The sequence below is a fragment of the Gouania willdenowi genome, chromosome 9 (genome assembly GCF_900634775.1).
Source record: "Gouania willdenowi chromosome 9, fGouWil2.1, whole genome shotgun sequence".
Taxonomy (NCBI): domain Eukaryota; kingdom Metazoa; phylum Chordata; class Actinopteri; order Blenniiformes; family Gobiesocidae; genus Gouania; species Gouania willdenowi.
In genome coordinates, this window is record NC_041052.1 from 42,595,761 (window position 1) to 42,622,483 (window position 26,723).

General features: G+C 38.8%; 1 protein-coding gene across 1 annotated transcript; it reads left to right on the plus strand.

Moving 5' to 3' along the window:
- The first annotated feature begins 277 nt into the window (after nt 1-277).
- ttc16 (tetratricopeptide repeat domain 16) lies at nt 278-24,928 on the plus strand. Its single transcript, XM_028457893.1, has 19 exons — nt 278-341; nt 6,164-6,269; nt 9,076-9,218; nt 9,995-10,073; nt 10,210-10,312; nt 11,387-11,532; nt 11,644-11,767; nt 11,862-11,942; nt 12,008-12,183; nt 13,198-13,471; nt 14,901-15,240; nt 18,540-18,643; nt 18,808-18,934; nt 19,028-19,241; nt 20,384-20,539; nt 20,619-20,789; nt 21,495-21,671; nt 23,446-23,590; nt 24,749-24,928. Exons 2-19 carry the CDS (start codon nt 6,171-6,173, stop codon nt 24,874-24,876), a joined length of 2,787 nt encoding a protein of 928 aa, XP_028313694.1. The 5' UTR covers nt 278-341; nt 6,164-6,170; the 3' UTR covers nt 24,877-24,928.
- Nucleotides 24,929-26,723: the final 1,795 nt, after the last annotated feature.

Here is a 26,723-nt window from a genome sequence, read left to right on the forward strand (position 1 = left end):
CCCTTCTTGTTGCTCCTGCAGATGGGGAGGAGGAAGAGGAGGAGGAGGAAGAGTTAGAGGGATGCAGGGGGAAGCACACCTTACCCCTCCCTTCATCAGCTTCCTCCCTCTGTGTAGATCTCAGTCTGCACTACACAAGTATAGCAGGACTCATCCACACACACACACACACACACACACTCACACACACACACTCACACACACACACACACACACACACACACACACACACACACACACACACACACACACACACACACACACACACACACGCACACACACACACACCACATTTGAGTGGCACCCTCCTTTCTGACTGAGAGCCCTTGGACTGCAGCAGGGTGAGTGGGTACATATTTGCATATCTGGGGTCTATTAATGAAGTAATTGATATGTAAAGCATTTAATAATGGTGTGTGTGTGTATATCTTTGTGTGTGTCTATATGTGTTTGTTGTAGGTTTCTCCTGTACTTATACCTTTTGTTCATTTTGTGCATTTTGTTCATGCACATGTGTTTATGAGGAACTCAGGAGTTTTATAGTAGAAACAAAACACACACAAATTAATGCTGAGTGTGTTCTAGTGCAGGCGTTCATTGGGTTTCCAGACTAAGGAGAGGCCCCAGTCTGGAAAGTTTGTGTGTGTGTGTGTGTGTGTGTGTGTGTGTGTGTGTGTGTGTGTGTGTGTGTGTGTGTGTGTGTGTGTGTGTGTGTGTGTGTGTGTGTGTGTCAGGGAGAGCATGTGCTGTAGTACAGATTCATCATCATATTATTGCTACTATGCACTATAAACATGCTCCTCTGTGGGAAAATAAATATGTTACATAAAAAAAATATTAAAATAGTTTTTCACAAAGTGATGTTGCAATTTGCAAAGGTGTAAAGAGTTCTGATAAATCTACTCAAGTACAGGTAAAAAGTAGCTCAAAAATAGTATTCAAAGTAAAAGTTACTAGTTACTTTGTTGGTAATAAATCTTGGTACGGGTCCCTTACATACAGTAAACATCTCATGTAGAAACTTAAAAAGGTAGAGACACAATCTATTACAATTAGAACTCAATTTATTTCCCACAAAGTCATCTGTAGAAAATAAAAGGTTTGTCAATATGTATATTTATTTTTTGGCCTAAAACCTTTGAAATGTCCTTATTAGAATATCTATAACTAACAGAACGCATTATTTTGCCTACTTTACCCTGTGCACCGCCATGTTGAAATGACATCATTGATGATGTAAATTGCACCTTTCAGTCCATTGAGTTCAATAGGAGGTGAAGTATTTTTCAGTCAAAATACCAACTTGTTCTGCTTCGGGTTGATCTCAAAATCTGGACTTAAACCATTAAACCAAACCTTCAACCATTTCTGACTAGAACGCCGGTTCTTGGTAGCAGACAGATTCTACTTGGGTCAGCATTAATGAGCAGCAGTAGATTCTGGTTGTCTGTATTTACTGTACATGCATGGAGCTCTTCTTCTTTTCTTTATGCCGTGGTCACAGATTTTGTTTCGGTAAACTTTTTTTTTTGACTTTTACTGACTTTTAGATCAACACAAAGCAGCACAAGTTGTTATTTTGACTGAAAAAGCTGCTAAATGATCCTGAATGTTTCACCTCATATAGAACTCAATGGACTGAAAGGGGCAATTTATGTCATCAATGACATCATTTCAATATGGAAAATAAAGTAATGCATTTTGTTAGGCATAGATATTCTAATAAGGACATTTCGAAGGTTTTAGGCCACATTTATAAAAACAGTGGCGCATCCCTTTAAAAAAATAACACCAATGAGTTCAATTTAAAATAAAATCATTTCTCAGGCTCTAAGTATAAATATATTTATGAACTCTAAAACTGAGGAAATAACCTCCATTCAATGCTGTTTTGGTGCCATACAGTACGTTTAATCTGATTGGTCGGCTATGATGTGATGCACAATGTCTGATGATCATTTTAAAACTAAAAATAATCATTTACTCAGTAATGGTTGGGTGTAGAAATGTAATGAATTACTGTACCTAAAATGACTAATTCAGAAATATACTAAAAAATTAAGTGAGGGAAATATAAAGTATAGATATAAGTATAAATCTAAATGCATGTACTTACATGTTGTGGTGTAGTCTGTATAAATTACACCAAGACTCAATTATTGTGGCTGGTCGAGAACAGTTTTTTAGGTACTTTTCAGTTTATGCTTCATTTGAAAACAAATGAATTATTTTGATTTAAAAAGTAATCACAGTAAATATATCAGTGTATAACCATGGTCAAAAGTCATTTTGAGTCTGACTTTTATGTTAGTTTGAGTTTGTCTGAAAATAAAGTCTACGTTTGGTTGTGTCAGCTACGGAGTCCGGTAAGGGACATGGATACAGACTTACTAAGTCAAGGGCCAGAGATAATCAGCAGTTTAAAGTAGAATACCCATTTACGTTGTGCATTACGGTAAAACCGTCAGAAGCCAACGAGAGCTTCATGGTGCGTTCAAGTACACCTCAAATCACACCAACAGTACTGTACAGGTGGAGTGTATCAAAAATGTCATTGAAAATCCAATTGTTTTCAGTAAACTCCACCACTTTGTTGTTCTACAGGCCCTCAGGTACATCTACAGTATGTTCAACTACATTCTCTGTAGCACACAGAGGTCCATGGAAGGCTGTAGAACCTCCCCCCGACTTAACTACCCTGAGCCCAGACTTATTAACTCATGCCCCCAACATAGTAAGTGGGGATCCTGACATAATTACCCCCTTTAAAAAAAAAAAAAAAAATCTCATTCATGTCCCTTATCGGGCTCCGTAGTCAGCAGTGGAGCTTAGTGCAGGTCATGCTAGTTTAAATCATGTTAGCTTTACAACATTGTGGATTACGACTACTTTAAACTATTGCTATCAAGCTGACAAATAATTAGTGACATGGTACCAAGTTCATTTTTGAAAAAGGTAAATACTAGCAGACATACAAACAAGATAAACATCTTATTAATAATGGAGGAATCAAACTCACCTGCAGAGCTCACCTTTTACACCTTTTACACCCTTTACATCTTTTACAGATTTTACATATTTTTACACATTTTACATCTTTTACATATTTTACGTCTTTTACACGTTTTACACCTTTTACACCTGCATTCCCACTCATAGCCTGCAGGGCTCAGGGGAACCTAGACGAACAGGAACTCTAGATGTGAGGAACACCCAGGTTTTTAGAGTGAAATGAGAAAAAAGACAAACAAAGAGAGAGAAAGAACATGAAATGCAGCCAGACAATAATTATTAAACCACTGTCCTGCAGCTCATGTGACACCAGAAATATATTATATTTATCTGAGTGTGTCTAAAGCACAAGTATACACTTTTATATGTGTGGAGAGAATCATCTGACCAACCTAAAGATTTATCCCTACACGATTCTACAGGTATTTAGATACAGTATTTATATCCAAACCCAAGAGTTAAACCTGCTGAAACATGACAGAAAAGTCCCAGAAATAACAGTACAAAGAGATAAAACAATATTAATAATATTAACAATATTAATAATATGCAATGGACTGGTTCCCTGTCCAGGGTGTAAGCCCACCTAGCGTCTGAAGACAGATGGAGATAGACACCAGTAGACCCCCACCACACTGAAAAGTAGCAAGAGGGTCAGAAAATGTATGAATGGATAATAATAATAATAATAATAATAATAATAATAATAATAATAATAAATTGTATTTGTGCTAGATACCATTGTTTAAATACAACCACAGTTCAATAAATGCATCTGCATACTAATGGCAGCACAACATTTACATCATTTTTCATGTACACACTCAATAATATGAAAACAATAAAACCTAAGAAATCATTTAAACTTCAGCTGTTGATCATCACGACTTAAATAATTAGCATTTTCGGTACTTTTTAATCTGTCTAGCATTTCTAACCTTTAATTTGAAGTTTTTTATTGTCTAATAAATGACACTATGTCACTAGCTGCTGCCTGTCTACAAACTAAATGATTGATTCAGAAGTGAATTGATGTAATATGAGCACAGGAATGATCTGCTATGTGTTAAAACCATGAGCTGCTTCAGAGACACATTCATGCAGTCGTTCTGTTATAAAAACAAGGGCGAGGGGCCCCAGGGAACCAGAGGGTGTGGATGTTTTATCCTGTGTCTCTGCCCCATTCTGCTGCCTTTATTTATTCATTTGAAAAAGAAATGTCTATATTGTCGTACTAGCCAATATCCTCATGGCTTGCAGGAAATGTTGATACCGTTTTAATTGAAAACATGCATTTTAATTATAATATTAATTGGTAGAACTGAAAATACAATACAATTTAGATTCAATTATTTGCTGCAATTATTTCTGCTGTAGCTGAACTTTATATAATCTTACAGAACCTTATAGAACCTCATAGAACCTTATAGAACCTTACAGGACCTTACATATAACTTCACAGAACCTCAAAGAGCTGTATAGAACCTTACAGAGCATCATAGAACCTTATAGAACCTCAAAGAACATCATATAGCCACATATACTTCTGATTCTAAAGTTGATTCTGATTCTGATTACCTTATAGAACCCCATATAACTTCATATAACCTTATATAACCTTACAGAACCTTGAACCTCATAGAACCTGACAGAACCTCATAGAACCTCATAGAACCTTACAGAACCTTACAGAACATAGAACCTTATAGAACCTCACAGAACATTACAGAACCTAGTAGAGCATTATAGAACCTCAGAATCTTACAGAACCTTAAGGAACTTTATAGAACCTCATATAACCTCATAGGACCTTACAGAACCTTACAGAACCTTACAGAACCTTACAGAACCTCGTTGAACATTATAGAACCTCATAGAACTTTCACTATTGCAAATCTGGGCTAAAACTCGTCATCAATACATTGGCAGGAGTGATTGTCATCAATTAATTTCGAGAACCTCGTTTGTGAGGAGGAACAGGGCAGAGGGGAGGAGTTATTCCGCTTATGATGTCACAAACAAAGCAAACACAAACTCTCCTGTCTGACACACATTTAACAAAATGTGGAGGAAACAATGAATGGAGAATCATACATTTTCACTCTAGTAGCCTCGTAATAAGACTACAGCGATACATATTACTGTTAAAAAAACCATTAAAATGTTTGTATATATTTGTATAATGTTGGACCTTTATACATGCTCCCAGTCTTTCCACTCTACACTGTATATTTCTATGAAGCAGTAGACGGCCGTCATTAGATTGTCAGACTGTTTAGACTCACAGGAGATGCTAATAATTGGGGCTATTGCTAAATCAATGCAGTATTGGCCATGGACGCATCGCTTTTTATCAATCAAACTATTTCTACACAAGCCTCAGTGAAGCCCAGTTGTTGGTCGTGTAATGACAGAAGCATGTGTTATTTATTATTTATTCTGGCAGTCCCACATACCTCAGTAATACCTCTGAATTATTAACTCTTTATAGTGCACATAGACAATAACTTAAAGGTAAAGCAGACTTTTTAATCTTTAATCCTTTACACTGAAATATGAAGAAAAGTGTGTTTTATGAAGTTGTGACCTTTTATTGATTGATAAAAAACATGACTTACTCAATGCTTTCAGTTTCCAACGGGTGTTTTTTTTAATCCCAAAGCAAGTATTTGTGCACAACAACAAGTGAAATGTAGCTTAAAAACTTTTACAAAACAATTGCCAGAACTTCTTCCATCTGCCATTTATCAAGTGTTTGTCTGAAACATCCATGATTTACTTTCTGACTGACTGGGTTTTTAGAATGTTTTAAGATTCTTTTCTGTAAAGTATAAAATATGATATCTAGGCTGTGCTTTTTCTCAAGTTAGGTTTAAGTTTAAAATAAACCAGGCTTTTCCATTTTGAAGTGCAAAGACTTAAAGTGTCACGGCCATATTTACCTTGTCTGCACATGATGTCAAAGGTCAACACTACAAGAAGTGTAATCATTATGAGACAGTAATGCATGTTTTGTTATTGCAATGAAAAAAATGACATATTTACAATTCATGCCAGTGTGAAACTAGAACCACAGATAATATGGTCATCCTTATCATAACAACCTTTTTGCATAAGCAGTTTGGTGAATACGTTCTTTGTCTTTGTTCAGTTTTAAGATGGAGGCACGAGACCAGTTTTTTGAGACTGGTTTGGTTTGGCTCTTCTTCCTAATGTTGGGGTTCTCTGTGGGGAACCTTTCCACCACAGGATTACAGGTACGTAACACTCAGACATGTCACTGAAGGAAATATTCATTTCTAATAATAATATCTGTTTTATAGAGTTATTCCACCCTGACAACAGGGTGTCTGAACCCACTGGGTAAATCATTAGTGAAGGATGGAAACATGACCTGAGATGTTCTTTGAGGGTCTCTGTTTGACCCAGAGTTAAGCCTGGTTTATGTTTCTGTGCTACGATACGCTGTTAGCGTGATGCTGTGGTTGAACATTTAAAGTTCTGCATCGAGGTTACGCATCATTCTGCAATTTACCGCCATGCCTCGAGGAGAGTGGGCGTGGTTTCAGAGTCACATCAATACTTGCCTACCTAACCATGTGTTTACTCACCATGTACAGTATTTACTACTGTCGACTGTCATGGATTAATGTCGGCCATCGTTGGCTTTTAATGGAACACGCAGACACACACTGGTAATAAGAGAAAACACACATTTTGTCTGGTTCTAGACATGAAAGGAGATAATAAAACACCTACGTTTTCTTGATCCGTTATAGAAACAACACTTGCACCTTTTTCATAATTTTCTTCAAGCCACAAACTGTTGCATTTCATTTCATTTGTACTTGATTAAATGTACATCTGTTAAAAAAATAATATAACAAGATTTAAAAACAGACTGTTTCACTTGATTCAATGTTTAATGTGGAACATGTCAAAATATTAGAATTAGGCTGAAAGGTCGACTGATTAATATTATGTACATCACATTTTGGCAAAGTAGCAATTACTTTAAGTAAAGTAAGTTCATTTTGAAAACAAGTCATCAGTAAAGTAATCAGATTATTTCCTTGGAGGAGTAATTACTAACTAATTATTATTTACAAGTAACACTGGACGTGACGCAGAAGCATAAACTGGGCTGATGAGGTTACAATAAAAAGAAGTAACAAGTATCCACAGCAGCAGGCTGTAATGAGGCAGACTGACAGACATTTGAACAGTGAAGAATGTGACTTTAAAGCAGCACAGTGACCCAGACTGTTCCACACAGAGTCCATGAAGTGGATTTTTCTCTAGTGACCCATTCAACATCCTGTCAATGGTCCAACAGGGAATCCTGTTGAAATGAGTGTTGACATGTTGGACCTCTCTAATGACCTACTCCAGCTCTCCCACACACACATCAGTTCCTCTCACTCACTCTGTCTCTGTTTTTCTGGTATTTTCACCGTCTGTCGCCCTCACAGCTGCTCTGTCTCACACCTTTATAAGATTCTCAGTCCACATTCCAGACGTCGCTTGGATGAATTTGTCTGAATAAAATGGACAAAGTTCTAATGCTAATGCATGACAGGAATGTGTGAAGTGTCAAATGTTCTCACACACACAAGAGCACCTGCAAATACCACTGTTATGTTTCAGGTATGCTGACTCAGCGCTGAGATTTAAATATTTATACTTTATTATTCATATTTATTTATTCAAATATCGTAATATAGATAGATTGATATTGGAGGTTATGCCGGTAATGTTTATTTTGCATGTGTTGAGAATTCAACTACAGTGGGGTTGTTACAGATATACAATTCATTACTCTTTACATGTGTCAAACTCAAGGCCAGGGGGCCAAATACGCCACTTTAGAGCATCCAATTTGGCCCTTTGGAAAAAAATAAAAATGACAGAGAAAATATGAATCATTATGTAAATGAAACTCAACAATATTTACAGGGGTCACAGTTTTTCTGGTGCTTATATCACACGATGGCAGTCATTAATGTTAAACTGTTGAAAAAACTCAAACTCTAACCCTAACCCTTACAAAATGTTTACATTTTTAATTAATTAAATAAAAATTTGTCACAAAATCTAGAAAATGTAAAGTGTAGATCCTGTTGGGACAGATATCTGTCACTTATTGCTTGAATATGGTCGGTTTCTTACATATTTAATGTATATCTAGAAGTGTAAACGAGGAACAATAATGTGGAAATGACTGGTATTCCTACATAATATCTGTGGCCCAGATCAAACTGCTCTGTTGTCTGATAGAAGACAGTGTGTGAGTGTGGGTGGCACCGTGTCATCATTGGTAGAATGCCCTACAGGGGTCCCCCAAGGTTCTGTATTAGGACCTATACTGTTTTCTGTGTACATCAATGACCTGCCAAATGTTTGTTCAAATATAATTTGTGTAGTTTTTATATTGTGCTTTGCATTTGTGTATACTGTACATTGTATTACTTGTGTGTCCTGCGTCAAGACTACAGATGTAAATGAGCAGTTTTACTATAATCTGGCACATTTACAATCTGTGTACAACTTGTATATGATTATTCATCAATGTCCCAATAAAATAGATAAATAAATAAAACAAAAGTATTTGGCTACTGAACTAAAAAGTCTGATGACTTTTATTTTGAAGCCTGAGGCTGTTTCATCTGACTGAGGTTTTGCTGAGTCAGGTTAATCTGATATCTGATACCTCACTCTGAGACCTGAGGATGAACTAAAATGTACACCTACTCCTTAAAACAGTGCGTAAGAAAATCATTAAAGTTTAAATAATTTATGGACTTCATAGTGAAAAAATACTTTGTGGAAGCACGTTTAAGGGTGTGTAGTGTCATTTAGCATTGATGTGAAAAAAGGCGACATAGGGACTTAAAATTGTTATTAAAATTCTATAATTTCAAATGCATTGGAAGGTAATGAATACAACAAAGTAACAAAAACACAAGTTGTCAGCAGTGGTTTTACCAGCGAGTCTCATCGTTCCCTGTGATAATCAGCCACTACAACCTTTGAGTGATATTAAAATGCTTTGGTTGTCAACAGGAGGACAGCGTAGCCTCCAACAGTCTGGAGGAGGACCTGGAAGGGACCACCTACTGGTGGGGGGAGTGGGCTAAATGGACCGCCTGCACCCGTACATGTGGAGGAGGAGTGATGTCACAGGAACGACACTGTCTCAAACAGAGGTTAGAATTAGCATCATTAAAGGAACAACAACGGCGAGAAGGTAATGGCTGCAGCCTGCGGGAAGGCGGAGCTGGATGGTCCAGCCCCGCCCACAATACAATTTTAGGAGCCGTTAGGAGTCGTTCAGGTTAAGAAGAAGAAAGAAGTTCATCACGTCAGTGAGTGTTAAATGTTCAGATGTAATGAGGAGTGCAGAGACTTGTTACGTTATGAAGCTAAAGGTTAACGTTGTCATTTCACATCACAAAGATGGAATGACCCAAGTAGAGGCAGGCCTGCATTTGTCTTTTTTTAGATGATCTAATTATAGATTTTCCATTTAGTTTCATAGATGACAACATTTATGTACGTTAAAGAGAAAATTACAAAGTTTGCAGGTTTCATGAATGCAGCACGTTTCACAGAAGTCCAAGAAGGTCGAAAACGATCTTGAACGAAGCACGATTATGGTACTGGATGTGGGCGGGGCTGGACCTTCCGCTGGCTGCAGTCGTTAGTAGTTGATCAAATCTGACAAACTACTTCCTGTTTGGCCCTGAAGGTAAAAGACAGTGGTTCCAAATGTTCCACAGTGTCGTTCTCCTTCACCTTTAACCTGAACCCATGTTCCTCCTACTCCTGCACACTTAGAAACATCATAATATAATGACATAAACAATGTAGCCATACAGTGAAATATGTCTCTGAAGATTTATTCTTGAATCCAGCGTCATAAGAAATGTAATATGTGTAATAAAAATGTAATATTTTAAAACATATTGTTATCATTTGAAAGGAATAAAGCTGCTGCTGCTGGAAGGGACAACCTCACCTGTACAGGAATGGCTAAAAAGTACAACCTCTGTAACACTAAGGTTAGTAATCTATTCATCTTCATGTACTGTATGTAATCAATCATAATCTGTGATCTGATTGATTAGGTTTAGCAACTCATCATGAAATAATAGAAAATCCTCCCTGTGCATTAAATGATAAATCTATTGTGTGCAGGATTGTCCTGCTAGTGGGAGGAGCTTCAGGGAGGAACAATGCTGGTCCTTTAACTCTCAGATCTACAATGGAATGACTTATCAATGGAAACCTCTTTACCCTGGTACGCTTTATTATTGTCTAGTCTAGTGCATGTAGCGATAAGTACAGTCTACAGTATATAACGTGGTGAATGTGTGAACATATAGAACATAAGACTATAATGTAGAATGTAATAATTGTTATAACATTCTCATTATTTTAATATTCCATAATGCATTTCCCTGATAGTCACATAGATGAAAAACAAATACAGAAAATCTCTCTCTTCATTTCACAAGAAATGAAATAAAAAGTTCTCCAGCTTTTGATGAGCATCAAACAGCTGCTAATGATTAATAAAGTTTAACATAATAAACACCAGTGGGAGCTCAAATGAACATATTTTACTGCTGAGTCATATTCTGCTCCTTTCTCTTACTCAGCATGGATTAAAACTGCTTTATTTCTTAAAATACTTGTTCTCCAACAGCTTTGCTTAAAAACATTGTAATCAATATCAGAGCAAAGATGGACACTAATTATTATCATGTTTGTGTTTTGCTGAGTCAGGAGATATTGATAAAGAATAAACGACACTTTATAAGTTTATAATATTTACAAAGTCACTTATACTAAAGAGGACACACGGTGGCTTAGTGGTTAGCACGTCCGCCCCACAGCAAGAAGGTCCTGGGTTCAAGCCCTTCTGTGTGGAGTTTGCATGTTCTCCCCGTGCTGCGTGGGTTTCCTCCGGGTACTCCGGCTTCCTCCCACAATCCAAAAACATGACTGTAAGGTTGATTGGAGTCTCTAAATAGGAGTGAATGAGAGTGGTTGTCTGTGTCTGTGTTGCCCTGTGATGGACTGGCGCCCTGTCCAGGGTGTACCCCCGCCAAGCGCCCTATGAGAGCCGGAGATTGGCACCGGCAGACCCCTGTGACCCTGTTAAACGGGAATAAGCGGGTATGAAAATGGATGGATGGACTTATACTAAAGATAGATGAGAAAAAACATTTATCAGGTTTTAATAAGATAAAATGATCCCAATGTTACAGTGAAAACATCATGGAAAGTAGAACAAAGCAGCTGTTATTGTTGTGGTTAAATTGTTTTGTTTTGATTGTTTTTCTGATTATCTGTAACTGTACGTCTGTAGATGATTACGTCCATATCTCCAGTAATCCCTGTGACCTGCACTGCACCACCAACGATGGCCAAAGACAACTAATGGTCACAGCTCGAGACGGAACGTCGTGTAAATACAGCAGCTACCGTGGTGTGTGTGTGGACGGAGCATGTGAGGTGAGCTCTGAAGCCTCATTTATTCAAATATCACACACTAGAATAACAGCCTGATCTACTGTAGGTCCTCAAAGACTCATTTAAAAATAATATTCCTACTTTGCTGCTCAGCCAATCGGATGTGATGGAGTTCTTTTCTCATCCAACACGTTGGATAAATGTGGCGTTTGTCAGGGTGACGGCAGCAGCTGCAGTAAAGTGACTGGAAACTACCGGCGTGGAGCCTCCGCTCTGGGTTAGTAACAACACCAGAGAGATTATATTCATTTTTCTGTGAGAAACAATCAATGAAGGCAAACGTTTACTGTGATCTACGTGATCTTTTCAAGGATACTCGTTCATTACACAAATCCCTGAAGGTTCCTGGGACATTCAGATCATTGAGAGGAAGAAATCAGCTGATGTTTTAGGTCAGTACTTATTACAGTACATATTAGAATTCTCACGTTCTAATGGGAATGATTTCCTTTCCCAGCGGTGACGGACCAGGCTGGAAACTTCTTCTTTAATGGAGCGTACAGGGTGGACAGTCCTCAGAACTTCCACGCAGCAGGAACTGTGTTTAAATATCGGAGGCCGATGGACGTCTACGAGACAGGAATAGAGTACATTGTTGCCAAAGGTCCAATCGATCAGGCCATTAATATATTGGTAAACATGCCTCTCCTTCGTCTATTTCACTATATGTCCAGAGTGTCCACGTGGTCACGTGTAAAGATGTTAGTTTCATACTCATTAAATGCTGGGGTTCGACACAAAGCTCTCTCACGTTTCAATGGAACGTTACGACACAGTATGAACAGGTCCTGGACTCTGATGTTTTCTTCAGCTGTGGCATCTCCAAACGTGACGAGTCACCTGCAGCGTGGAGTGTGTATCAATGGTGAACAAATGACGACTCATGACAAAATGTTGTCGATCCGCGTGAATCCGTATTAGCGCTATGAACCAGCATAGATACACTCTGAGTGCTATGATGCTTTGTTACTTTAAAAGGATTCAACACGAGGAAAACATTCATGATAGTCAAAAACATCTCCATCATCTACAAACTTTATCCAGTTAATGTTTTTCTTTGTTGCAACTGTCACAAATGTGTTTTTAACCATATAAAGCATCCAAAGACACAACCATCACAGCAAACACTCAATTATTTTAACTTGGGAAACAAATAGCGACATAAACTATCCAGCACTGAATCCATATATTTTAATAAAAGTGGTTTAAAATATTCCACAGATCTCATAATTTAGTCCAAAACACAATAAAACTGCTGTAAAATAACAAAATGTAACGTAACTATCAACAAGAAGAAAGCAGCTCTTTTATTCCAAAGCCACCAGTAGTGCTTAGAATAGAATAGAATAGAATAGAATAGAATAGAATAGAATAGAATAGAATAGAATAGTAACAGCAACACATTCAGCTCAATAAACACATAAAATTGGCTTAAAACACACAATGAGGAACATTTTAAAAATAACAGATTCACATTGTTTGCAGTGTAATGTTGTTCAGAGCAGTCATAGCGGAGGGGATGACGGTGCATAAATCATATGTTATGGTTTTTTTTCTTAATGTAAGTTTGACTTATGCATTTTAATACTCGACGTCACACCTTTTCTGTGACAATATGAAATGATTTGATGTTTGTCACTAACTCAGGTGTGGAACCAGAATGGTCGAAGTCCCTACATCACCTATGAATACACAGTTCTCCTAGAGTTTCTACCTCCGGTCCATCCTCCTCCTGTCTACACGGGATCAGAAACATCCGTCAGTGACGTCTCAGGAGAACTTCATGGTGTTCTGACTCCCAACAGTAGTTTATATGACTACAGGAACCCTGAGGAGCTGATGGTGGAGGACGAGACAAAGGACACTAATGAAGTGTATGAGGACACAGCAGCTCTGGACTGTGAGCAGGAGGAGTTTACAGGTGCTCACCTCTACACCTATCTACACCTGTAATGTACAGTAGAAGAACCATCCTAAATTTATTAGTAATCATATACCAGACTAAACCATCACACCAGGGGTGTCAAACTCATTTTAGTTCAGGGAACAAATAGTTTGATCTCTAGAGGGACACAGATTTTATGTTTATGTACATTATTGTTTCCTAGTTTAGACTTCTACATAAAATACTAAATATGTAAAAAAAACTGACAATAAAAGTGACAGATACTGTATCAGTCCCAACAGGATCTACACTTTATATTTCCTAGATTTTGTGACTAATTTCTATTTAATTAAGGGAAATATGTACCGGTAATAATTTGAGTAAAATTGAAGGGTTTTGAAAGAATTTAAAGACGAAATTTTTTTTCAACAGTTTAACATTAAAAACGACCGTAATCATGTGATATACAGTAAGCACCAGGAAAACAATGAGCACCTACAAATATTGTTTCATTTACACAATGATTCATGTTTTCTCAGTTATTTTTACTTTTTCCCGTGGGCCAAACTGGATGCTCCAAAGGGCTGGATTTGGCCCACGGGCCATGAGTTGGACACAGTGCATTACACAATCAATCATGTAAATATTTTACAAGGTACGAAAACTGTGAGAAACCATGTCATTATAACTGTAATTGTTTAAGTGAGTTCAGATAATTGACAATAATTGTAATTGCAATTAAAATTCTATATAAACTGTCAATTATAATTTAACCCAAAACTGTGGAACCATGTTACAGTTCTATGTACAGTTCTACATACATGTAGTTAACAATTATTAAATGATGTTTCATTTTATCATTTAAAAAGCAATGAAATCTACAGGTATAATGACACAGACACCAAAAATATTAATAACCAATATTATCATTGATTATGAAGCCTAACCAATAGGAAATAAACTAGATAATAGATATTTGTTTTTAGTATAGCACTAGAAATGCTAACAGAAAGCTAACACAAGAGGAAAGTTCATTTTGATTTCAGGCTCAGTAATTGTGATTAATTGTAATTGAACTTTAGTAATTGAGAACATAATTAATGTAATTGACTTTCCGAGGATAACAAATAATCTAATTGTAATTAAAAAAAATGCTGGCCAACTCAATCATAAATGAGTTGAAACTGAAGTAGTTGAGTAGTTGAAAATGTAATTGTAACTAAAAAATGTAATTGACCCCAACCCTGATATTTAAGTATATTGATGTTGTACATGATACAGATAGAATAAATAATTATTAATTTATTTCTCTTTGTTTTCAGGCAATGAAAGAATGTCTTAGAAACTGTTTTAAACAAATAATAATAATAATAACAATAATATATGTAAATAAAGTCTCACATCATAACAATAAAGATAAACACTAAGTTCTAGCGTTTCAACAACATTATTCTCTCTACTACAGGAACCAGGAACCACACCTGCAGCACTCCTAATCCTGGTGCCAGTGATGGATCCATGGACAGGAACCCTGGTTCTCCAAACCTCATCTGGAGGGTTCTACTGGATGGAAGCATTGATCCAGGATTACTCATCAATATCTCAACCAATCAGCTTCTGACAGAAGGATCTGATTTACTCCCTGCCGAGGTGGGCCGAAGGGGTCTAGATCTAGATGTTCTCCATCCTAATGAGACGCTGGAGTTTGTGCTTGGGAACCAACATAATAACAGCGAAGACAACGTCAACCAGAACAAAACCAATCAAGATGGAGGAAAGAACCATGGTCGCTTTAATAGAACCAGGTAATTTAGTATAGCAGAATAATAATAATAATAATAATAATAATAATAATAATAATAATAATAATAATAATAATAATAACAATAATAATAATAATAATAATAATAATAATAATAATAATAATAATAATAATAATAATACACAAATAGGAAGTTAAAGATTTTAGTTTGATCACTAATACCAGCCATGAACGTATGTCAGTAGAGACGTTTCATTACCTATGGATACAAACTCTAAATATCTCAAAAACAGAAACACCTGAATTTAGAAAAAACACTCAAATCCATCCATCCATCCATCTTCTCCCGCTTAGCCGTTTCCGGGTCGCGGGGGCAGCATCCTCAGTAGGGAGGCCCAGACTTCCCTCTCCCCGGCCACTTCCTCCAGCTCTCCCGGGGGGACCCCGAGACGTTCCCAGGCCAGCCGAGAGACATAGTCTCTCCAGCGTGTCCTGGGTCTTCCCCGGGGCCTCCTTCCGGAGGGACGTGCCCTGAACGCCTCACTAGGGAGGTGTTCAGGGGGCATCCTAATTAGGTGCCCGAGCCACCTCATCTGGCTCTTCTCGATGCGGAGGAGCAGCGACTCTACTTTGAGCCCCTCCCGAATGACTGAGCTTCTCACCCTATCTCTAAGGGAGAGCCCAGCCACCCTACGGAGGAAACTCATTTCGGCCGCTTGTACCCGTGATCTTGTTCTTTCGGTCATGACCCAAAGTTCATGACCATAGGTGAGGGTTGGAATGTAGACTGACCTGTAAATCGAGAGCTTTGCTTTTTGGCTCAGCTCCCTTTTTACAATGACGGACCGGTGCAGACTCTGCATCACTGCAGACGCCGCACCAATCCGCCTGTCGATCTCTCGCTCCATCCTTCCCTCACTCGTGAACAAGACCCCGAGGTACTTGAACTCCTCCACCTGGGGCAGAACCTCATCTCCAACCCGGAGAAGGCACTCCACCTTTTTCCGGTCGAGAACCATGGACTCGGATTTGGAGGTGCTGATTCTCATTCCGGCCGCTTCACACTCGGCTGTGAACCGATCCAGTGAGAGTTGAAGGTCACGGTGTGTTGGAGCCAACAGGACTACATCATCTGCAAAAAGCAGTGATGCAATACTGAGGCCCCCGAACCGGACCCCCTCAACGCCCTGACTGCGCCTAGAAATTCTGTCCATAAAAGTTATGAACAGAATCGGTGACAAAGGGCAGCCCTGGCGGAGTCCAACCCTCACCGGAAACGATTTCGACTTACTGCCGGCAATGCGGACCAGACTCTGACTCCGGTCATACAGGGAACGAACAGCTCCTATCAGGAGGTTCGATACCCCATACTCCCGGAGGACCCCCCACAGGAATCCCCGAGGGACACGGTCAAATGCCTTTTCCAGGTCCACAAAAGACATGTGGACTGGTTGGGCAAATTCCCATGACCCCTCAAGGACCCTGCTGAGGGTGTAGAGCTGGTCCACAGTTCCACGGCCAGGATGAAAACCACATTGCTCCTCCTGAATCCGAGGTTCAACTATCCGGCGGACCCTCCTCTCCAGTACCCCTGAATAGACCTTACTGGGGAGGCTGAGGAGTGTGATCCCTCTATAATTGGAACACACCCTCCGGTCCCCCTTCTTAAAAAGGGGGACCACCACCCCGGTCTGCCAATCCAGAGGCACTGCCCCCGATGTCCACGCGATGTTGCAGAGTCGTGTCAGCCATGACAGCCCCACAACATCCAGGGCCTTGAGGAACTCCGGGCGGATCTCATCCACCCCCGGAGCCCTGCCACCGAGGAGCTTTTTAACCACCTCGGCAACCTCAGCCCCAGAGATAGGAGAGCCCACTCTCGGGTCCCTGGGCCCAGCTTCCTGATTGGAAGGCGTGTCGGTGGGATTGAGGAGGTCTTCGAAGTATTCCCCCCACCGATCCACAACGTCTCGAGTCGAGGTCAGCAGCGCACCATCCGCACCATACATAGTGTTGACGGTGCACTGCTTCCCCCTCCTGAGACGCCGGATAGTGGTCCAGAATCTCTTCGAAGCCGTCCGGAAGTCGTTCTCCATGGCCTCACCAAACTCCTCCCATGTCCGGGCTTTTGCCTCGGCGACCGCCGTGGCTGCACTCCGCTTGGCCCGTCGGTACCTGTCTGCTGCCTCCGGAGTCCCAAAGGCCAAAAAGGCCCGGTTAGGGTTAGGGTTAATAATGACTTAATAATGATTAGTCATTATTAGACTTAATAATGATTATTGATTATTAGACTTAATAATGATTAGTGATTATTAGACTTAATGATTATTGATTATTAGACTTAATAATGATTATTGATTATTAGACTTAATAATGATTATTGATTATTAGACTTAATAATGATTAGTCATTATTAGACTTAATAATGATTATTTATTATTAGACTTAATAATGATTAGTCATTATTAGACTTAATAATGATTAGTCATTATTAGACCTAATAATGATTATTGATTATTAGACCTAATAATGATTAGTCATTATTAGACTTAATAATGATTATTTATTATTAGACTTAATAATGATTAGTCATTATTAGACCTAATAACGGACGCAGCCATAGTCTTTCCTCTGGGTCTCCTACTGGAGGGGCGTGCCCTGAACGCCTCACTAGGGAGGTTCAGGGCATCCTAATCAGGTGTTTGTCACCTCATCTGGCTCTTCTCAATACGGATCAATGTTCTCTACACTGATGACTGAGCTTTTCACCCTATCTCTAAGGGAAAGCCCAGCCACCCTAGCCACCCACCTGCTTGTACCCACAATCTTGTTCTTTGGGTCATGACCCAAAGCTCATGATCATAGGTGAGGGTAGGAACCAAGATCCACCGATAGATCCAGAGCTCAGCTCAGACTCTGAATCAATCCACCTGTCGATCTCTGGCTCCATCCTTTGATCACTCATGAACCAGACCCTGAGGTACTTGAACTCATCCACTTGGGGCAGGACCTCATCTCCAACACAGAGAAGACACTCCACCTTTGATACTCTGATTTGGAGATGTTGATTCTCACACTTGCCTGTGAATCGATCCAGTGAGAGCTGAAGGTCATGACCTTCTAGAGCCAACAGACCACCAAACCAGAACCCCTCAACACCCTGGCTACACCTAGAAATGAGGTCAAATCAGGGACAAAGGGTATCCCTGGACTAGTCCTCACTGGAAACCAGCTCTGACTCCAGTCGTACAGGGAATGGACGGCCCGTATCAGGGGGTCTGATACCCCATACTCCCGGAGGACCCCCATCATTTTATCTACCTTTTCTGTTTGCTCTTACAGGGGGAATCAAAGGCTCCACCAGAAAAACCTGAAACTGAGTGTTGCTGACATGTATCGCTGGAAATTGTCCTCTCAGGAGCCCTGTAGCATGACCTGCTCTATTGGTGGGTTCTCACAGTAAAATACATCAAATAAAGATAACCCCACAGCAGCTAAACCTCACTAATGAACCCAACACAAACACAATATTTACCAATTCACTAATGTCTCTCAAACTTGTTTCTCAAGCATATCTTATCTCCACTTCCTGGTCTCTACCATAATCCAGGCGTGTCCAAGTCTTTTGTCACATGTGTCCGATACGATGGGATGGAGGTCCATGACATGTACTGTGATGCTCTGACTCGACCAGAACCAGTTCACGACTTCTGCATTGGTAGAGAATGTCAGCCCAGGTAAACCATCATCAGAGCTTTGGTTAGAGACGTTCAGAAGATGAACTCTATGTATCCACACAGATGTGCTATGATAGGAATGTGATGTTTCAGATGGGAGGCAGGCAGCTGGAGTGAGTGTTCCAGAACCTGTGGGGAGGGGTTCCAGTTCCGTCAGGTTCGTTGTTGGAAGATGTTATCACCTGGGCTGGACAGTTCCATCTACAGTGACCTGTGTGCTGGAACGGACCTGGAACGACCTGTGGAACGACGAGCGTGTAAAAGCCCAGCATGTGGTCCTCAGTGGGAGGTGGCAGAGTGGACTGAGGTAGGGGCTCACTAACTCCATCTGGGAGGAAACATGGAGTATTAAAGAAGCATCCATTACCTCGCTCAGCCATTATGAAAGTAACAAGCTTTTTTATTTATATACAGTAGATGTGATTTGAGTGTTTGACAGTGCCGTCACTAGGCTGTTTTATTGGGGGTTAAAGCCCTGGATATTATTTAATTAGCCATAATAACATTTTTTGGAAAATAAAAATTCCACTTTTCCGACGGTCCTTGAACGCCCCTCGTTTACCGCACGACAATCTGTGTTGCCAACAAAGTTAAGGTGACCATACGTCCCAATTTATGTGGGGACATTTTATGAATTAATCAAATTGTCCGTGTTTCCCAGGGACCCTGAAGGCATCTCGGGAACACATTCATTTAAAAGTCTGTAACTCTGCTCATATTTGCTCTATGTGAGAATTTCTACTAGTTTCTGAAAGCTGAAGAGTTGCTCTTTACGGTCAGTATCATGTCATTACAGTATTTCATTCAAATGTGATGGAATCATCACACACAAGGAAAAGAGAAAGAGGAGCAAAGTCCAAAATATCACAATAATGTAATGACAACACAATCCAAGTTTTGTAGCCTTTAATGAAACGTTAAAACCCGACTACTGTGGGCCGTAGTCCACGCCAAAATAAAACAGAACAGCCACAAAGTATCGTCTTACTCTGTGGATTACTCACAATGAACCGAATTTTACACTTTTTCCTCCGCTTACACAGCTCCTCCCCCCAGCCTCTCAGCCAATCACCACCTAGAACACACGTAAACAAAGATAATAGCGATGATGCCTTCAAAGTCATGGGACATCTCCACATTAGTGAATCATTGAATACACAACAAGTAGAACAACATAAACATAGGACCCAGTCTGTTACAATACAAACCAAAGTTATTTGATAAGAATTAACAATTTCTCTAAAATTGATTATTTTCTAAAGCATCATATTCTCTGTATTTTGTATCAATAGGTACTTGTATCAGTACTTCTGTACGTGACTAATCTGAGTACTTAGGACAACCTTACTTTGCACATGTACATGTTTTATTATATTATTATATTATAATTTGTGATGCAAATGTTTTGCAACGAATGAATTCATCTTATTTTCCTTGCTTTTACTCCAGTGTCCTGCTAAATGTGGACAGAAAGGTCAGGTGACCCGAGAGGTTCGCTGCTCTGATGAAACCAGGTCATGTGACGTTTTAACCAAACCCCCCAGTGCTAGGAACTGCTCTGGTCCCCCCTGTGAACGCCACTGGACTGTGTCTGAGTGGGGTCCTGTGAGTGTTCTAATGAGTTATATGATTATTTACAGTGGTTCAACATATACTAATCATCTCTGATCTTTATCTTCTCCAGTGTTCAGGGTCGTGTGGGAAGGGGAAGATGGTTCGTCACGTGTACTGTAAAGCTCCTGAGGGTCGAGTGGTGTCAGAGAACCAGTGTTCTATAGAGAACAAACCCCTGGCCGTCCACCCGTGTGGAGACAGAGACTGTGTTCCTCATTGGCTGAGTCAAGACTGGGAGAGGGTGGGGTTTTAGTACACCTCAAACATCATCATTTAGCATGTGTGTGGATAGACCATGTTTTTAACAATAACAGGAATTACATATTCAAAAAAAAATTCACAAGTAAAAATAAGAAGTAATGTAAAGCTCTTAAAGCAGGGGTGTCAAACTCAGGGGCCAAATATGGACCAGTGTGATCTCTAGTGGGCCACAGGTTTTAGGTGCAAACATTAATGTGCCCTGGTTTGTATTTTCACATATAAATAATATATAAATGTCAAAGTATGTGAGTATATTAGTCTCTGCAGGATCATCACTTAAATTTTCCTGATTTTGGGGATTTGGGAAAATTTTGGGACCTAATTTGATGAAAATTTGCCAGATTTTGGAAAAATTAAGAGTTCTTTCAACAAAATGACTGCTGTTGTCATGTGATGTAAGAAGTAGAAAACTGAGCTTTGCCAATAGAGTGGATAATGTTTGAGTTGAGGTATTTAGAGGGGCTGAGATATCTACATCTGAACCCTAACCCTATCTACATCTGAAATAGTTGGTGATTTATAATGAGTTTCATATTTTTACTTTCTAGAGGGGGACAAATCTGATGCTCTAAAGGGCCAGATTTAGCCCCCGGACTTTGAGTTTCACACACAGGCGTCTTTTTCACTTCAATGTTAATTCATGTGGTAAGAGAACTTTTGTGGTTTGTGTTGTTTCTTTGTGCAGTGTAACACAACCTGTGGTCGAGGAGTAAAACAAAGAATGGTTCATTGTGTCGGCATCAGTCGAGGAAAGTTTCAGATATTTGATGATGAGGAGTGTGGAGGTTTGGAACGACCTGAGGAGGAGAACACCTGCTTTGAGAGGCCGTGTTTCAAATGGTACACCACCCCCTGGTCTGAGGTGAGGGTGACAGTAGGGGGCGCTATGTCCCCCACCTCTCTCACCGCACACATTCTTAATTATAGAAGAACACATGTAATGGTAACTGTCGGGACCACTGGACACAGAAGGCGTCCTGATCCCTACCAGTAAACACATAGTCACACACTCTGACAGGTTGGAGTAACACACACAACACACCAGCATCCAGTCTAATAACTCCGCCCAGTAGTCAGATGGTATTTAAGCACCGCCCACTAAAGCAACCAGCAGCTCACCTGCAGCATAGATGCAACCAGAGACAAATGTTATAAAAAGCATGTCATCCACCACAATAACAACATTTAGCACTGTATGTACTGTAAATAAACAGCTGAACATGTACAACATACAGATAAACCAACCAGACCTACTGTTAACTGACTTATCCCTGGTTCTAACACAGAGCAGAGTTCCACTAAGAAGGAACCGTGTATATATACAACACGACCTGCACAGATATAAGTCGTAGACAAGGTCATGACCACATGTCACAACGAGCCTGAAGCAATGACACCAAAATGGAGAAACTGCAAAACGTGTGTGACGTTAGCGTTGACAGTCGTCAACACCAAAGCTGCTGTGTTCATGTAAAAATGTCTTATTGTGTCGTCATTACCTGCAACAGTCGGTCTAAAGAAAAACTGTGTTTAGCGTTAGTCTGATCTATCTCCCAACGGGAGGGTCCCGAACACGCAGAATGTCTTTGTAAAAGTCGAGCACATTGAATCTCCAATATTTGTGTTTAGTCCATTAGTGTAAATACTAGAACCCTCTAAACATGGAGAACCATGGTGGTTTAACCCAGTGACTCAAAACCAAGTTAAAAGTGCACACAAAGAAAAGTCATTTATCAGAGGTTCACACGCACAGTGATCTGATCTCCGTGTTTCCTGCTTTTGACCTCGTCGTACTATAAAAACTGGTCTGCACTAGTAAATCATAATAAATGTGCACAAACTCAACTTTTTGAGCTTAAACCATACAGATCTATGGCGTTAATCAGACACATGTTCTCTGTGTATCCACGCTATCGTGGTCACTATGTTTATCTGCTTGAATATGAGTCACTCAAACATTTACACAGGATCACTCAAACACTCTATACCTAAAACCAAACATGTGCAGTGGGATAGAACCAAAGATCTGCACTAACAGAAACACACACAGATGGGGGCCCACCCCCCATTTCCACTAATTTCCAGATTTATGGGAACATAGTCGTGTGACATATTGTTTCAAAGTTCATTGAAACTTGTTGTTTCTCCTCTAGCTTCTCATGGTGTTGGTGCTGATGGTTCCTAATCTGTGGTTCTCTGATGTTGTGTGTTTCCTGTCCACTAAACCAAGCTCTGGTTCTACAGGAAGTTACTTCCTGTTCTCCATCGTTCCTCTCTATCATTTCCTATATGTTTACTGTGGAAATGTTCTCTTTTTTATCCCCCATTTAATATAATCATTATTAATATTATGATATGTACAGTGTGATGACTTTGTTTTTTATTGGTGCTACATAAACAGAATTGAATTGATTAACATTTAATAAAATCTGCTAGAGGACGTCTTTACATCTATAATCAGATACAACAGTGTTCTTCTCCTAGAGGTCACAGTCTGACAGTGATAGTACAACATCACCAGAAGATGGCAGTTTCTCCTTCTACAACATTTCAGTCCCTTTAGCTCCATCTACCATGTAATAGTTCTAGTATTAGTAGTGTAATGTCTATGTTCTCTATTCTGTGTGTGTCCTCAGTGCACTAAGACATGTGGTGTGGGAATCAGACTAAGGGATGTCAAATGTTACCAGGACAGAGAACTGGTCCGAGGCTGTGACCCATCAACCAAACCAGTGTCTAAACAGACGTGTACCCTCCAGCCCTGCCCCACTCAGCCCCCTGGTACTACGACTATATCTATATCACATTTACACTAGTTTACATTACTGCTGCATGCTTTCTGTTATGACTCACTGTAGATGCAGAAAGTTATTTCTTCACCAACATGTACAGTAATGCTGTTAATAGACCTGTGATTTATCCTTGTGTGTTTAATAAACCTATAGATGTGTTGAATCATCCTGATGTTAAACATGTTTAGTAACAACTAGAGGCAGATTTACTGAATGTAAAAGATGTTCAAACATCAGTACGAGCGTCTTTTAATCCCACATAATCAGGATTGAGTTTGTAAAACACCTTTAATCTGTTTACAGTGGATGAAACAAACTACTTCAAAGTGATGAACTTCATAGATATGTTGTTATAAAACACTGAGAATCCTGGTATTTCCTCATTGTTTTCACACTTTCCATCCACAGTAGTATAGCCAGCTGCAGCTTACCCCCAACATAATAATAATAATAATATAATAATAATAATAATAATAATAATAATAATAATAATAATAATGATAATGATAATGATAATAATAATAATAATAATAATAAGAATAAAATGAAAACCTAAAAGCAACACTAGATAAATATAGTGTAAAAGATGGAACCTTTTCATAAAATGATATGAAGCTGTAATAATGTAATAATGTGAGCTAGTGCTGCTGATAGAAACATAAGTGAATACAACAACAATCTGGTGTTTCCATTACATAACGTTTGCAACAAGTGATTCTGTGGTTGAAAGATTTGGTATTTTTCTCTACGTGTTTATTTTAGAATAACAGCGTTCACAGTAAATAGTGACTTTCTGATAAAATTGACTGCTAAATTAAATTGTAATTAGTAATTATTTGCATGATTCCTGTGGTATTAACAGCATTATATTGGTAAAGGTCATAGTTGTACTACTAATACTGATTGAAACTGTTTATTCATTAACTGCTGTGAGACACGTTCCATACATGGAACTCAAGAACAGACCAAGTCATTTGCACTATTCAGGGTGTGTATTTTTATTCAGCATACAACACGTAGACTTTCAGTTCATATTATAGTTGAAGGTGAAGTAAAAAGAGAAATAAAGGTGTTTGTAGATGTCCTGCATGGATTCCAGTACCTGTTCTACCTGTAAGTGATTTTAAATTTATTTCATGTGTTTCAGACGAGAACTGTCAGGATCGATCTTCCACCAACTGTCTGTTGGCTCTAAAGGTGAATCTGTGCAGCCACTGGTACTACAGTAAGGCCTGCTGCCACTCATGCAGAACCACCAGACCTCCAGGAACCTAAAGCACTTCATCGTCCACGTCATCACGATGACTCGTCCTAAAAACACAGGATTCTGGACAATTCACTCCTCTTTATTAAAAAACTTTAACTTTTCAAAACAAGGGTTCCTTCGTTTTAATGTGTGTTAAAGGAAATGATTCCCTTTCCTTTAATATAGTATATATACTGTAATTTAATATAGTGCATGCACTTTGTGTACTCAATATTAACTAATATATATATATATATATATATATTTAAAAACAGCTAGTATGATTATTTTAGAATAGATTTCATATTAATTTAAGGGTGACATTATCATTATTAACTACTTATTAAACAGCACCATTACTTTATTTCATAATGTAAAGATATAAGATCTGCTTTAACTGACACTGGGAATTATTCCATTGAAATGATAATAATTACAAACATGGACAAAATACGACAAGTATCTCACTTCAGACAAATATTAATGTTTTTATATAGATACTGGTGACATTGTATTTTTGACACTTTGACAGAATTCAACTTTATATTTGTTTATTTGGTCAAAGTTATATTTATTTAGTTAGAAAACAAGTACAATTAGACTAAACTGTTAAATAACTGGACATGTTCTCATACCTGCATTTATTAAATGGATGTATATAGGAATGCATTACAGTGTATTACAGTGTATTACAGTGTATAACAATGTATAACACAATGTATAACACAATGTATAACACAATGTATAACACAATGTATAACACGACCCCCACTAGGAGGTGTGTAGAGACCTTAGTTTTTATGTTTTTCTTCTTTTTTGCCTCTCTCTCTCTCTCTCTCTCTCTCTCTCTCTGTCTCTCTCTCTCTCTCTGTCTCTCTCTCTCTCTCTCTCTGTCTCTCTCTCTCTCTCTCTCTCTCTCTCTCTCTGTCTCTCTCTCTCTCTCTCTCTCTCTCTCTCTCTCTCTCTCTCTCTGTCTCTCTCTCTCTGAGACAATTGTAATGAAATAATCCGTTAGAAATATAGCTTTTGGACACTTAAAGCTTCAGAATGTAAATTTTTTGGTCAAAAATCCATAATCACCTTTGAGTAGGGTTGGCATTGTTTGAATTTGAACAATTTTGATTCCGATTCCTAACGATTCTTGACTCTGATTCTTTTAAGAGTAATAGTCAAATATAAAATAATTTTACATGTTGTAAATGAGCTGCTAACCAGAGGTGTTTCTGGATGAATCTGAACCTCTCTGTTCATTTTAATCCTGTTTTCAACTAGTATATAAATATTGTGTCATTGTTTCTATACAAGTCTCGCCATTCTACATACCACAGCTTTAAGTAGATGAATTACATGATTATTGTATTGTATTATTGATGCATGAAATGTTTGGCCTCCCCTGTTTTCTGTGATCAATCAGTACTGTTCAATACTTCACTGTACCAACATGTATGAGGACTGTTCATGTTCCAACGTGTGTTTCATTAAACATCAACTGATTTATTAGAATTTTAAGAGTTTTTAAGTGAAATACTGTTTTCCTAGTTTGTCTGTACATACTGTACATTTCAACAGCTTTTTGTCTTTTCCTGGAAATATTTGGATATGTGTGACGTCACACACGCACACACACACACACACACAGATGGCGTGACACACACACACTCCAGCACTCAGTAGGTGATCTGAATACATAAGTGACACCAAAGACATACGTTAGCTCTGAGCTCATGGACCAAGTGTTTTATTTTTATTTATTCATATTATTACATGTTTTCAATCTCATTTGATCACAGACTGGAAAAAAGTGAAAAACTGTGACAGTGTAGATGGAATATAGATTTATTTAAGTATGAAGCAGAAATAATTATTAGCCTCAACA

Excerpts from the sequence above, each read along its gene's own strand:
- ttc16 (XM_028457893.1), top strand. The coding sequence starts at position 6,171 with ATGGAGGCACGAGACCAGTTTTTTGAGACTGGTTTGGTTTGGCTCTTC. Across the intron at positions 18,935-19,027 it reads GGTAGAGAATGTCAGCCCAG|ATGGGAGGCAGGCAGCTGGA; the intron begins GTAAACCATCAT and ends GTGATGTTTCAG. Across the intron at positions 20,790-21,494 it reads TGAGTCAAGACTGGGAGAGG|TGTAACACAACCTGTGGTCG; the intron begins GTGGGGTTTTAG and ends TTCTTTGTGCAG.